The sequence below is a fragment of the Anarhichas minor genome, unplaced genomic scaffold (assembly GCF_050575085.1).
Source record: "Anarhichas minor isolate MPS153535 unplaced genomic scaffold, ASM5057508v1 ptg000058l, whole genome shotgun sequence".
Lineage (NCBI taxonomy): Eukaryota > Metazoa > Chordata > Actinopteri > Perciformes > Anarhichadidae > Anarhichas > Anarhichas minor.
In genome coordinates this window covers 12225230-12240341 of record NW_027466504.1, presented here as the reverse complement: position 1 = coordinate 12240341, position 15112 = coordinate 12225230, and the positions used below count along the sequence as shown (strand labels likewise).

At 41.8% G+C, this 15112-nt stretch overlaps 2 protein-coding genes across 2 annotated transcripts; both read left to right on the top strand.

Moving 5' to 3' along the window:
* The first annotated feature begins 270 nt into the window (after window positions 1–270).
* Window positions 271–9673, top strand: adam8a (ADAM metallopeptidase domain 8a). Its single transcript, XM_076077335.1, has 25 exons — window positions 271–969; window positions 1062–1171; window positions 1317–1390; window positions 1522–1600; window positions 2533–2609; window positions 2975–3206; window positions 3861–3938; window positions 4099–4167; window positions 4806–4975; window positions 5057–5138; window positions 5238–5380; window positions 5481–5658; window positions 5757–5846; window positions 6016–6211; window positions 6309–6390; window positions 6482–6662; window positions 6752–6838; window positions 6923–7007; window positions 7315–7426; window positions 7560–7761; window positions 7923–7958; window positions 8081–8131; window positions 8231–8284; window positions 8396–8476; window positions 8743–9673. Exons 1-25 carry the CDS (start codon window positions 924–926, stop codon window positions 8785–8787), a joined length of 2640 nt encoding a protein of 879 aa, XP_075933450.1. The 5' UTR covers window positions 271–923; the 3' UTR covers window positions 8788–9673.
* Window positions 9674–9851: 178 nt separating this feature from the next.
* Window positions 9852–13228, top strand: spef1 (sperm flagellar 1). The gene is made up of 7 exons (XM_076076587.1): window positions 9852–9960; window positions 10100–10211; window positions 10806–10953; window positions 11112–11157; window positions 12312–12393; window positions 12487–12592; window positions 13115–13228. Exons 1-7 carry the CDS (start codon window positions 9852–9854, stop codon window positions 13226–13228), a joined length of 717 nt encoding a protein of 238 aa, XP_075932702.1.
* Window positions 13229–15112: the final 1884 nt, after the last annotated feature.

The window sequence follows — 15112 nt, the reverse complement described above, 5'->3', positions numbered from 1 at the left end:
ATATATAGGCTACTGATATAAAGTATGATTTTTCCAATGTGCAACAAACATTTAAGTGTCAGGATTTAACTCTACTGTAGCATAAAATTACCTTTCCTCTCACAAGTAGAGGACAGGCAAAACATTTACAACTCAGTCTATTTATTTTGTCTTACGGTGGCAACTCACATTATTATCGCCTGCAAAAAAAGTCACTCAGGAATATGTTTCAATTGAAATGGAGTTCTGCAGGTATTGTGCAGGACAATTAACTGTCCTGCGGGCCTTTTCTATGATATGAGACACAGAGCGAGTCTGATACATTCTGCCATTTTACCAGTAGGTGGCAACAAATGCCACTAACGGGCTTTAGTGGGTCTGTGTCATTTGATATTGGGTACTGGGTGTGTTTTTTATATAAATAAGGAGAGTCCCGAAATCTGCCCTGTAAAATCTGTCTACATACAGCTGTACGTGAGTGTTACTCTAGTTTCCATTTGTCATAGAAATGCGTGTCTGTGTGGTGGTGGTGGTGGTAAATAAGAAAAACAATGTCTCAGAGAGAACAACTTTCAAATAAGCCTAAAGTCTCATAACAACGATTGAGGGGTAATTGAGTGTAGAGCCCACGTTCTTTTTCAAGAAACTGCAAAATTGTACACGTTTTCTAAACGAGGTTCATCAAAGCGTTTTAATCCCCGTAAAATCATGTGACTCAATGTATAGGCCGACTCAGCAACTCACGCTAATTCTGTAACAAAAAAAGAAGGGGGGAAGAAAATGACGTTAAACTTTTTTACCGGCTCTGGTTGTGACTCATGTGGTTTGTCAACCTCAAATGGTAATTTTCAGGATATTACACAGCAAAGAGGGCGGAGTGCTGAAGAGCCTTTTTCCTTCAGACTGCCAAGCTCACAATGACAGAGTCCGTCCGGTAGAGCAACATGCCATGTTCTGGATCTTTTGTTTGGATTTTCCTCTCCACATGGGGTACGACTTGTCTTTTTTTCTTTCTTTTTCTTTCTTTTTCTTTCTTTTTCTTTCTTTCTTTTTATCTCATAAAATATTGCCGATACTTGCAGGAATAATTGCGGGCAGTGTGAGGACTCTACCTCATGTGATGAAGTACCAAATAGTGATCCCTCAGAGGCTGGGGGATCCATCTCTCATTAATGATGCAGCTACACATCAGGTAACACACTCTACTCTTCAATTCGGATAGTTTTTTAGCTTTGGGAAGATGTATTAAAGTTTCATCTCTCTTTGTGTGTGTGTGTGTGTGTGTGTGTGTGTGTGTGTGTGTGTATGTGTGTGTGTGTGTGTGTGTGTGTGTGTAGACATACCCTGATGTACTCCAGTACTCTTTGACGATTGTTGGGCAAAACTACACATTGCACCTGGAAAAGAACAAGTGAGAAAACTTAAAATGTCTGGGATTGTGTTCTTAGCTCATTTATTTCTGACTGAGCAGGTCCATACATACTGTACTTTCTTTCTTTGTTTGCCAATATTATTGACGTAAAAAACAACTGTTCTTCTCAGAGATCTTGTCGGGAAAAACTTCTCTGTGACACACTATTCTGATCAGGGCACCCAAATCACAACTACTCCAGATCTTAGGGTATGTACCTTTGCTTTCTGTCACTTCTATTTCACTAACATGATATAATCCTGGTATTTATGATCATCTTGCATTTTAATGTGATATATCAGAACCAGATGCCTGTGTTGTGGACATTTAGACTGTAAGCCTTAAATGTATTGTAAAATGGTTTAGGTTAGTTCGTCTGATAATCCGACTGAATTAGCATTTTGTTTCACTTTTTTCATTTATTCTATTTCATTTACTAAATAAACAGAGATATGGACGATTCAGAGGTCTGGAATCAGGCCAAAGATTTATTTTACTGTACAGGAATGAATGAATTAAATACAGGATATCCTTTGTCACCTGCCCTCCCATATTGCTACATTTGCTTTCTTGTATTTGGTCTTTTTGCAGTTTTGTAAGATACTGGTGTGGTTAGTTTGTCCTCAGTCTAAAATCAAAGTCACAGCTCTGAACTGTCAAACACAAGAAACAGGGTTTGTAAAATGCAGATGTTCCTGCACTTATGTGTACAGTACTTCCCAAATGTACACCAAGTTACCTGCCAATGCTGTACAGTGAAATCCATTATATCAATATCTAATTAATTCTACAGAAACTAGTCATCTTCATCATTTTCATCTACAAACGTCATGTCATTTTAGGCAATACCTGCCAGTAATTTTTTATTTTTCGAAACATCTGATGTCCTGAAAAACCTAAGTTTCTCAACCATAAAGTTCCTCTTTATTAAACGTGACACCACCCACTGCAATTCTTGAGTCTTATGTGGAAGAGGAATTTACATCACAGGGTGACGTAAATCACAGTCATTTCATCTTGACACAACCATGTACAATATTTTATTCTTCAAATTAGACCACATTTTTTGCACTGTGAAAAAACTGAGGTGTGAGTTTAAGTTTCTCCTTTGAGTCTGCGACAAATAATGAATGTCTGTTCAGGTTCACTGCTACTACCATGGGCACGTTGTGGGAGTAGAGGACTCCTCTGCCAGCGTGGGACTCTGCTCAGGAATAAAGTGAGTAATGTCAAATGTACTTTTCATTCTGTATGTCTAATTCCAAAAAAGTTTCTCAAAGTAGAGTGCCAAATTGAATGATCCCCATAACGATTTGAGACTGAAAGTCGCCCGCTGTGACTCATGACCAGTGTGTCCAATCCAAAGAGAGGATCAGTGCCGTCGCTCTGTGTCTGAAAACCTGTAACCTAATCAACAAAGGGCCACGCAAAGATGCCTTCTGTCTGCTATAGAAGACTATTAGTGTCATTGTCTGTAGAAGCTGGGAAGCATGATAAACAAAGGCAGGTCCAGTAATCAGTTAAATGGAGATCTGTTTGAGAATAAGACATGCTGAAGAAAATGTTTTCCTGTGTCCACTACAGGGGGTTTGTGCGTCTCCGGGACCAAATGTACCTTCTCGAACCTCTGGCCGGCGCCGAGGCGGGACAGCAGGGTGACAGACCGAGCTCCAGAGCTCACAGTGACAAGGGTCTCCATGCCGTTTACAACTACAAACACCTGAGGAGGAAGAGGAGCTCCTGTTCCCATGGAAACACGACCACTTTCTACGATCACGGAGCTCGTCCATCTGGACTGTTCCAGCTCAGCAGCCTGGTAAAGACGCACAGCGCGGACACATACAGAAATACACCAGGGCTTGAAGCTTACAGCTGATACCCAATATTTTGTGCTGCATTTTTACATTTAATCATTTTATGAAAAACAACAAAAAAACAAGAGTGCAGTAAAATAATACTCTTAACTATAACTCTGAAAATTACCACAATGAAAATTATCACAATACACCGTTCTTGTATCATAGTAGTTCTGTATCTGCATCAAATGTATAATAAAAAACTTTTTCCCTTGATAATTTAAAAATTCACAAAAGTTGTTGTTGCACTTCACTTCAATGTAACAATTTGAGACAACCAAAGGGAAAGAATAAAGGGAACATGGTAAAAAAAAAAGACAAGGACAACAAGGACATAATAGATCTGAATACATTTAAAAATGATGACATAATCTTGCACATTTCAATAGACAAATTCATACTTTTGCATCATACTAATTCCTTATGCTGTACATATATTGATCCTCCTATATTTATTTTATGAGCACTTTGTAACTGTGTTTGAAAGGTGCTGTACAAATAAAGTTAGTTATTTTATCAAATTGAAATCTAACCAAAACAGATACATGTGCACACACACACACACACACACACGTTTAGTATTGTTGATATCTTTCACCTTTTGTCTTATTCAGAAAAGCAGAGCCCAGACCAAAGACCGTACAGGAAAACCCAAGACAGTGGAGCTGGTTGTGGTGGTCGACCACACGGAGGTTTGATTCTTTCCTTTCTCTGCCTGAGCCAGTTATTGCAGATGCAGCCTATTTATGATAATGATCTGCACGATAGACATGTCCCTTAAGAAGTAGATTATCTTTTATATCTGACATGTTGTTGGTTGTATGACTAATTCAAACAATACTTTCTTTTTAGTATAAGAAGTTTGGCAGTAAGAAGACAATAGAGGCCAGAGCGCTTGAAATAGCAAACCACGTGGACAAGGTATGTTTGTTTCTCTGTTGTTTATCAGGTAAAATGATTCAACCTTGTGATGTAAAAATAAAAGCACTGATTTTAGAACAAAATAATCTGGGACAATAAAATAAGGGCATTCTAAAGTTCAAATGAGTTTGGAAGCTTAATATTTTGTAATTTTATGCAAATTTCCCTTCTGGACTAATAAAGTATTCCATTTGTATTCACCAGTAATTTAGTGTATTTTCTTTGGCGGCAGATACGACTTTTAACAAGGCAGCACAGCCACGTGTCGGGCACTTCATCAGACATCATTTTCACTGTGGATTAAATAAGAAATCTGTCCTGATACTATCTGTTCTTTACTGACTGGAATATGACCAATCAAAGGAAGGACAAGTTCTCTCACTGTGAAAATCTAACTTTAACTGTGAATCTTCCCACCTAAGCTGTTATGTTTCACACATATCTCCCGATCCTCTTTGCATACTCTGAAAGAGAAGAGTCCAGCATGAATGCATCATCAGACTGCACTAGGCCCAGTGGTTTCCTGTGACAGCATTATAGATGATTGGTTCTGTGATTTGTAGCATTACTTGACAGTTCATTCAGTTTTGGGTTCATTTCCACTTTCCAGTTTGTGCTTACATGCTGCTCTGTTTCAGCTGTATCGCCCCGTGGGTGTTCGCGTGATGCTGGTCGGTCTGGATATCTGGTCGTACAAAGATCAGGTGGAGGTCAGCACTAACCCTGAGCTCACACTCAGTCGCTTCCTCGAGTGGCGTCAGCGGAGCCTGCTGCCGAGGACCAAACACGACAACGCACAGTTCATCACGTAAGACGCAGCTGTTTCTAGCTCGCCACTAAAAAGACAATGCCAAGATGGTGTGTTAAATTGTTCCTCTTCCTCACTCAGAGGTGTGGATTTCGAGGGTTCCACTGTCGGCTTAGCCAACACCAATGCAATGTGCACCTCTAACTCTGGAGCTGTCAATGAGGTAAATATACATTTTTGTTTCGAAATATAGAAATTAAAAGGAAATGAATGGGAGTTGTGTGACATTAATTTCTACTGCACTTTTGTCTACTACACACAGGACCACAACACTAACTCAATAGGAGTGGCCTCTACTATTGCACACGAGATGGGTCACAACCTGGGCTTGTCCCATGACTCCGGAAACTGTGTCTGTGGCTCCTTAACATCAAAAAGAGGCTGCATCATGGCTGAGAGCGTTGGGTACGCTCACTTTCTCACATGCACATAAACTCCCCGAAATCTACTTTTCTGTAACCCAAAGTAAAGCTTATATTTACCTTCTATTTTCTCTTTTTTCTAGCCTTGTGTATCCAGAGCTGTTCAGTAGCTGCAGTCAGCAGCAGCTCAGCAGGTTCTTGGACGAGATCAACCCTGCCTGCCTGCTGGATACTCCCGCTGCTGCTCGCATCTATGGAGGGCCAGTGTGTGGAAACGCCTTCCTGGAGCCTGGAGAGGAATGTGACTGTGGCACTGCAGAGGTTTGTGCAACACACATGGTGCATACATATAAACACACGACCAAAGCACACAAAGGAGATGGATTGTAATGATTTGCACCCCTCTGTCTGACTCATAGGAGTGCAAGAATCCTTGCTGCAATGCCACTACCTGTAAACTAAATGCAGGAGCCCAGTGTGCAGAGGGAGAGTGCTGCCACAACTGCAGAGTAAGTAATACTCACTATGTCCTCTCTACTGTAGCTGAAGTCACACCGATGATAATTGTGTTACCATATAGCTAGACACTGTCTGACTCTGCCGTCTGGCTGGTTATGTGTGAGTGTTCTTATTTCAGAAGTTGGTACATCACCATCTGTGTTTCTCTCCGCTCTGCAGCTGAAACCGACAGGCAGTGTCTGCCGACCAAAGGCAGGAAACTGTGACCTGGCAGAATACTGCACTGGCTTCTCTGCCTCCTGTCCGACTGACGCCTACACCCAGAATGGCCTGTCCTGCAACCGTGGAAAAGGATACTGCTACAATGGACAGTGTCCATCACGGCAGGAACACTGCAAGAGACTCTGGGGACCAGGTATTACACTCGTGAATTACGGTTTGATTTAGATGTTCTTTGATACGTCAAGACTCTTACGTCTGCAGCTATCTTGTTTGCTATGATTTCTGTTTAGATGCTGACGTAGCTCCAGATGCTTGTTTCTACAAGCATGGAAACTGCAGAAAGACACTGTTTAGCCAAAGATGTTCAAGCCGGTATGTAATCAAAAGCCATAGCAGCACTGTAATAGTGCGTATTGATAGTGTGGTATCGTTGGTATCATTGCTTTGTGGTTTTTGGTTACAGAGATCAATCGTGTGGGACACTGTTCTGCTCCGGAGGCTGGGAGTTTCCAGTGACATCCAGGAAGTCCTTCTACAAAGTAGGAAATGGAGACATATGCAATGAGGCAACTATGAACCCTGAAGATAACTACCCTGCAGATCTGGGCATGGTGCCTGTTGGGACTAAATGTGGCACCAACATGGTAAGAAAACTGCCCAGGTTGCTGTTAGCAGTTAGCATCAAAAAACCTTTGTGGACTCCAGATGAATGAACCGTGTCAATGTCTTTCAGGTATGTTACAATCAACGGTGTCAAGACATCCAAAACATAAAAGTGTACGGAACTAATGACTGCTCGGCCAAATGCAACAACCACGGGGTGAGAAATCTGTTACCCTCACAACACTTTGGAGTGCTATATCGCCATGATGACATAACTGACTGTGAGTGTGATCTCTGGCAGGTTTGTAACCATGAGAGTAAGTGCCACTGCGACCCTGGCTGGGCCCCACCTTTCTGCAATGTGGAGCAGTCTGAACTCCCTGAAGGTAGAGTACAAGTCTTTATATGCTTGACCTTTTGATTGCCACGCTTGACACATGGCTGTGTGTGTCTGTTCCTCCTCCGCTCTGCTTTTCACCAGGATTTAATACTTGAAATATATCTCTCATGGACTCAAACAAATGTGCTCTGTTCTCATGAGCACTAATTGAATGGAATTCCCCAGTCAGTTGGTACAAATGCAGTAATCATGTTACAGTGCATTTCGTATCCTGAGCGACTGACGTACTCTGCAACGTGCTCATCCCTGAAGGAATATTGTCACAATCAGTGTGTGTTTGTTTGTGTGCACAGATGCAGGTCTGGTGGTGTTTATTGTGTCACTGGTGGTCGGCTTACTCCTGCTGTCGGTTCTGGTTATTGTGAGTTTGATGTGCTGCATCAAAAAAAGGCGACCTGCAAAGAGGTACAGAAAATTATTTAAAAAATATTCCTTTCTTTCAGTCTCTGTTTGGTCGCTATGTTTGTATATTCAGCCACATAGACATTTCCATCCTGTCCATTCTTTAATTTTAGCGTCTGTGTGTTTTTCTTCTTAGATGCCTCCAGTCTACCTCAGGACAATCCAACCCGTTGTTTCGGTCAAGCGGTGGTGCACGAGGCAGCCCTCGTCTCGGGTCCATGAACATCAGCCCGCCTACATTTGTTGAATCGTCAGCCACTCTAGCCTGCAAACCTCTGTCCTCTGCTCCTGCCAGACCGCATACTGGAGCACCGAAGCCCAGCAGAGCAGCTCCAGTGGTGAGCTTCCAATACACAATGACAACGCATGAGCTCCAGGGATATTCTAAATCATTAACAGGCCATCATTGTTATAAAGCTGCAAAAGCCAGTAAGATTTATGGTTAAAAAAGACGAATCAAGCTTTCACCTTCACTAATCTCTGATTTTGTCTCTTACAGCCACCTAAGAAATTGTCAGCTGTACCCCTGTACCAGGTAATCTGATCTGCTGTTTTGCCTTCACTTAAAAGTAGCGTTGTGTATGTGTAGTGTTGCAGTTTTTTAGTTTTTGTTTTTTTCTACTGTATTTCAACCAATAAATAACTGTTTTTCTTTAGGATGTAAGGCAGTTCATGCGGCCTGTTTCAAGCAAGCCAATCTTTGCTGAGGTAAAATTGCATATAGAAATGTCTTATTTTCTTTTTAAGGGCTCTAATAGTTTGCTTTGTTAAATTGTGTATTAATTGTTCTTTTACTTTTCTTGTCAGAATAAGCCACTACCTCCATCCAGACCTCTGCCACCACTTGCAACAACAAAACCAGTAAGTGACATTGCAAGTCATTTGACCTACAATGTCCATAATTAGCATGCACACGTTTAACTGTTCTTACCATTACCACTTCTCTTGAAATGTGAACATCTTCTCTCAAAGATCATGAAGCCAAAGCCTCCAATGCCTCCAGTGAAGCCAAAGCCCTCTGCAGTCCGGTCTCCGCTGCCACACACTCAGCTGGTATGTATTCAGATGGCAGCAGAGTCAACTTGACTTTCCTAAATCCTCCAAATCCTGGCAGCTGGTACTCAGACATTCCTTCTGTTATTCAAGGCATTTAGGTTTATAAAGATGTTTGTGGTTTTGGACATTATCCCAACATCAAAGTGTAATGAGCATGCAGTGGCTCGGTGTTGGTGAGTTAGTAAGCACATAAACTTCTCCTGGCCACCACTGACTAACTAAAAAACATATGACATTTGTTAACAGTACTTGTTTTTTTCTAGCTTGCAGGGAGAGCTGCCCTGATGCCCCCCAGCAGGCCCAGATGACAGAGGGAAGAATTCAGCCTGATGTAAACACTGAGATCCTCTGACTGAGGACATTGTTGTTGTCACACCTAAGAAGAACCTAGAAATCCTCTCAGGCAGCGCTTGTCTGGTTTAAAGTGGAAGCAACATCCACTGAAGGATCGTCAATAATAAGTGACAGAGCTTTTCTCTCAATGCTCTCCCTGAGGATTACCGCCGTCTGTGTCTTGGTTATGTAAGCCATCAGTATGTTGATTGGGAAACCTGAAGCCGTGATTGACAGACTCAACTTCATGTGCTTTATAAATGACAAGTGGCTATGCTGCCACGATGATCTGTTTTGTATTTTTATGGGAAATGTCTCTCTTCCTTGATACTTGGATACGTGAATACTTAATGAGGCAATTGCACTATTGTTGATGCTGTAACTGTTTTACTGCTACTATTCCCTCACACAGGTTTTGGTACTGCTTTTAAAAGGAATAATGCTGTTAAGGGATTTTAAAATGTGGCACCAACGTGGGCACTTTACAAATTGTTTTAATTTAGGAAACACCACAAAAGTTCTGACTTTTTCGTGAACATTTTTGTACTAAACTCGGTATGCTTGACATTGGGAGACTGAATTTTTACACGCCGTTGTTATGTGTGTTGATTTGATACGTGCTGATTGCAGCCTAATTCTGCAAGGGATTTTATATTGCATAATCTATGCAGCAGGCACAGTCCTTCACTCATAATGCCCATGATTGTGGTCTTTCCTTACAGTGGTGATTCTGCCTTGGTTTATCCTGCAAACTTTTAAATGCAACTTCATTTGAACTGTTCCTATTTATGGAGATCTCTTATTTTTTGTTGTCTGTAAAATGGAGCTACAATACAATAAAAGCGAATCACCCCAATCACACGATCAGTGTTGCAGTCATTTATCCCCCAGAGGCCGTCATCTGTATTGCAGTAGTTAATTAGCGTTTGCCTAACAACGCCATAAACAACAACCTGTTGTCAAGTGAAGCTAACAAGCTAATAGCTAACTCAGTTGAGCAGTTTGGGTCTTTGAGAAAACACATGTCGCTTGAAGAATAATGGACCGAGAACTGAACGAAGATGAACTGCAGCATCTGTACGCATGGATAGACAAAATATCTCTGTCCCGGCCCAAGAGACACATCACGAGAGACTTCAGCGACGGAGGTATAAGTTAGCGTTTGGCTTTGCTAGCAGGAGGTGAAGCAGCAGGAGTAATATGACCTGTTTCGTTTACCAGCTTCCATGTGTGTTTGTTTATGTATTTACTTGAGCTGACTCCGCGTCTCTGATGAACCCTCTGCAGTGATGGCTGCAGAGGTTGTCAAATATTTCTTCCCAAAGCTTGTTGACCTGCACAACTATACTGCAACAAACTCCACACAGCAGAAGCTCAGTAACTGGAACCTTCTCAACAGGCAAGACATCATAATCATCATTTGTATGTATTATTGGTCCGTGTACGTTTTAGTCATCTGTTTTACCGTTAATTCGGAAAAACCAAAATACGGCAATACCATATAGGTTGTGAAAAGGAAGGAAGGTGTCTGCATGAAGGCCACACAGCCACTGCCCCCTGAGTAGGAAATATTCACATTTTCACAATCTGACTTTGTCAATATGTCCACATCGCTCCAGAACATTCTTACACAAACACACTCAACACAACAGTCGGTGTCGCAATTGATATCACTTCATCCGAATAACAGTAAATTGTGTTGTGCTTTTGGGTAAAATGTTACAAACACTGAGGCAGAACTTCTGTTGAGCACTACCGAGGGCCTCTGCATCTGGTCATGAGAACCAATCCAACCCACACCCACTCATCCTCTCCCAGGCCAGTGATGTGGCACATAGCCAGCCAGAGTTTATGGCTCTTCACTGTAAACAAATTGGCACCTTTTGCATTTATCATCACCGGGCATTATCATAGGTTAAACCTGCTGGAAGTATTTTATTGGTTATTCATTATTTTTATTTGAAACATCTGTGTGTGTTTTTTCTGTGAACAGGAAGGTGTTTTCCAAGCTGAACTTTCACGTGCCTGAGGACACAGTGAAGAGGATTGTGCTGAGCACTGCAGGAGTGATAGAGCCTGTACTGAGCGCCCTCAGGGAGAAGATAGACAAGAAACTGGAGCACGCTACAGATGTGTGTACTGTATGTCTATGTGTGTGTGTGCTCAGAGACATACATAGCATAAGTCCCTTCTCCTCTATATGTGAAGGCTAATTACAAAATAAATAGTTACTGTGGTCCTCTGTCTTCCATTGTTGCTAGAAAAGTAACCACTGAACACATTTTTCCTCTGAACTCAGGATTTGGAATACTATGACACCGGAGACCAGGAGAAACCTCACACAGGTAGTTATTGTGTGATTGAATGTACACGAAACCTCGATCCACACATTTGTAACAACTTTATCCTCCGACCGACATGTCTATTGCCATATTTGACATTACGTTACATCACAGGACGTTAAGATTTCTGCAGAACTTACAACAAGAAGATCCTGTCAGTGGAATAGGGAATTCAAATAGGTTATGGAAACATAGACTGCTGAATTAACAAGAATGTTATGACCGAGTTTTGACCGCACGCCTCGTGCATGATATTTTCCTTATGTGTCATTTGTGAAGTGTAATAGCTGACACAGTCAGTCTGTAACCTTTACTGAAGCTGCACAGTCTTAAATGTGTCTTTTTTTTAGCACAGCGGTAATTTTAGACTATTTTAATAGTGCTGTATCTACTGGTCAGATGACAAACACAAAATCAGCATATTCAAGACACACTGAGGTGTTATTTTGTGTCCGAGAGGACTGTTTGGTGACTGATGTGAAGGCTGATTCTGCCTCTGGAATCATATTATTTCCAAGATCTTCTCAACTTCCTTCCCTCTCCAGCCTGTCCTATTATTGTCAGCATTTGTGTCCTGCTCACATCTCTGTGTTAATGCTAATCTTTCCCACAGATAGCAGCGACCACACAGAGACACAGACATACCTACATTTAACAGCATCAGACAGGACAGATTAGAGAATGCCACCACCTTTAGGGAGTGAATCGGTGACATGTCTTTTTTCCATTTCCCACACCTCATCTGTCCCTGAAACTACCCTGTAAAGCTGACCTCAGGCCAGTGCCTCCTCCCTTTGCTCTTTCCTCTTCCATCTACTCCCCATCCGCTATCAAACACACAGCCCAGGTCCTCATATCAGCTCGCAACATCACCAGATGGCCTTTATCACTAGATTGAGCTCAGCACTGCAGGACTTAAAGACCTCCTCATTTTTCTCTTTTCTCCACCTTCTAATCTTACTTCCCTGTCTTCTCCCTCTTTCTGCTTACGGTCATCGCCTATCTGCCTCCCATCCTCCTCCCTTTGCCCTAGTTGTGTCCGTAAGATTTATTGGATGAGTCCTTTAAGGTTTCTAACAACTGCAGAGTTTTTAGTTACCATGTTGTGTTCACATTATAGTTGGACAAATGTTATAGTTTTGTTTTGTTGTCTTCAGAAATTCGTCAGCCTGAAGAGATACGTGTGGCTCAGATGGCCGGAGAGACGATAAAAGATGAAAAGAGCAGAATAAAAAAAGGGTATAACCAAAAAATGTTGCTTTTAATATGACTTAAATGAATCAAAAGCAGTGCTCCTAATATTAATGTGTCTTCTGCTTTTTTATTGTATAGTAAACCGCAGCACACAGCGCAGTTTTACCCAGACATGGACCCTACTTTACGACTACTCCTGCATGAAAAAGAGCAAGCTGTCATGGCTTTGCAGGAGACTGTGGAGGTACACACACACACACACACACTAACACACACACACACACACACACACACCAATCCTGGAAACACTCGGATGACTGTTAGAACATTTGCAAACAAAGTCGTCTTCCGTTTTATTTCCTGTAGAGGAAGCGCTTTGTCATAAATGTAATATTGTTGCAGGTGTGTGTGTGTGTGTGTGTGTGTGTGTGTGTGTGTGTGTGTGTGTGTGTGTGTGTGAGAGAGAGAGAGACATTTAGATGTGTGATACATAAGCGTCATAAGCTGTGTCAGCAGTGGTCAGTGAGTCAGTATCTGTTCAGCGGATATAACTTTTTTTCTTCTCCGCCTGTGGCCACATCTGCATGTTAGGAAAGAATAATGACACAGATGTGTAACATCTCCTTTTGCTACTTGAGGAAGTGTTCATCAGTGAGATTATTCACAGTTTTAGAAATTAACCTCACCTAGTTTAACTTTTGCATGTGTGTGTGTGTGTGTGTGTGTGTGTGTGTGTGTGTGTGTGTGTGTGTGTGTGTGTGTGTAGATCCTGCAGATGAAAGTGAACAGGTTAGAGCACCTGGTTCACTTGAAGGACATGCGTATTGAAGATCTAATGCGGCATCTGGAGACATACAAAGCAAAAGGAAATAAACGCTAACATGAAAAGTGTAGGTTTCAAGAGGATGTATCTAATTTGCAGATATTTTTGCAGATATCGCATATTACGTCTTTGTGTTTAAATCTTAGCAAATGAGAATCTACTATAAATGGTTTATGAGAATCTGAGTTGTTGATAGTTGTTTCTTTGTGAGGAGTGTGTAGAATGTGATTTTCAATTGTTTATGTGTCGACCGTCATCTCTGACCTTCTGTGCCTTTACACAGCCATGACCTCTGACCTCAAAGTGCTCAATAAATCAACTAACCTCTTTAACATTCCAAATTGTCTTTTTTAACATGACAGAGCGTAGCAAATCAGCGGAGATGAAATGAACCAAACAAAATGATATGCGGTGTTTATACACTATGACCGTCTGCCACTCGATCACTGGCCAAGTCTAAAATTACATCATTCATTTCCTATGCAACTCTTGTTCCCGTCACTTCACAAGTGTGACGTTTGGTCAAAGATAGACTGCGGTTATCAATGACTTAATTTTCCACTGTTTCAAGCACCATTTCCAGAATACATGCAGATGACCAAATATAGTAAACCACAGCTGACACGCATCACAGCCTGTGATCTGTCTATTGAAATATAAAGCTCACTTCCCTTTCTGAAGTACCAGGTCATGCCAGTGAGATGGGGTTGGCCGAATTGCTCCATGTTGTCCGTCAGCGTTTGTCTGTCCCTGCGTAGTCTTTGATGCTGCCCCCTCTGTTGGTGTAGAACAACAAGAGACTGGCGTCCTGCTGAGCTGTATCAGGATCTGCTGATCTTCTTCAGCTGCCTGCTGCTGTGACTGAGCTCTGTCGTGCTGATCGTCTTCATACCACCTAATCAATCACCATTATCAGGCTTTACAGCAATATAACACCGAGGTACAAATCTCACATGTTTTTCATCACTCCAAGCGAGGTGGCGAGTTAGTGAACAACTAGTTGGCAAGCTAACCACCGGCATGTTAGTCACTCAGAACAGCTCCCCAAGCTTCTTTCTGTTTATTCTGTACTGGGCCCTTTATTCTAGTATATTCAGAAGACACCATTGACTCCTGTCTTCTAACTGCCTCAAACCATTCCTCTTTTGTGGAGCAGCTTATACTCCAATAGAGTACTTTAATAAAAGTGGATGGTGAGACACAGCTTATCAGCTAAGACAGCTTCCTCCATTTTGGACCATGTCCCTTCAAAGGTCAGCACTGTCAAGGCAGCTTTCTACTGGTCAATTGTGGGAAAATGTAGGACTAAAAGTTCACACACAGACCCCTTCACCTATTTAAGAAAAACAGTTTTACATGGTGAGACCAGGCCTTAACTCAAGGTAAGATATTTTCTCAGAACAAAGCCCCATCCAGAGCTAAAGAAGACATAATACAGATGTTGTACAGGCTGAGTGAAGCCTACTCTGACCTTTATATGTAAATATGTTGTACTGCCCCTTTAAAGGTTGATTCATAATTCCCAACAGGAGAATAAACAAGAACAAAGCACAAATAGGTTGATCAAAACATTCCTAAATGACACATATCATGCAACACAGAATTAGGTTTAGAGCCTTTTTAGCTGACTCGTGAAATGACTGCAAAATCCATCCTGAGGGTCACCACAGAAATGTAGAGGAGAAAAGTGCTGAGAAATAGCAACGCTAATGTTATTTATGAGTGTGTGTTGTGCACCAACAACACACACATAGGATAGGAATGTGAGAGAAAGCTGCAGAGCAGAGCAGCTACTGATGATGACTCTGACTGCTGCTGATGAATCGTATTCTGCTGTTCAGGGAGTAGATTCAGATTCAGAGGCCTTCACTCGGAGATGGGGAACCACACCCTCGTATTCTGGGGAGGGACAGATCCAGGGAGGAGTCAAGGCTAGAAGGA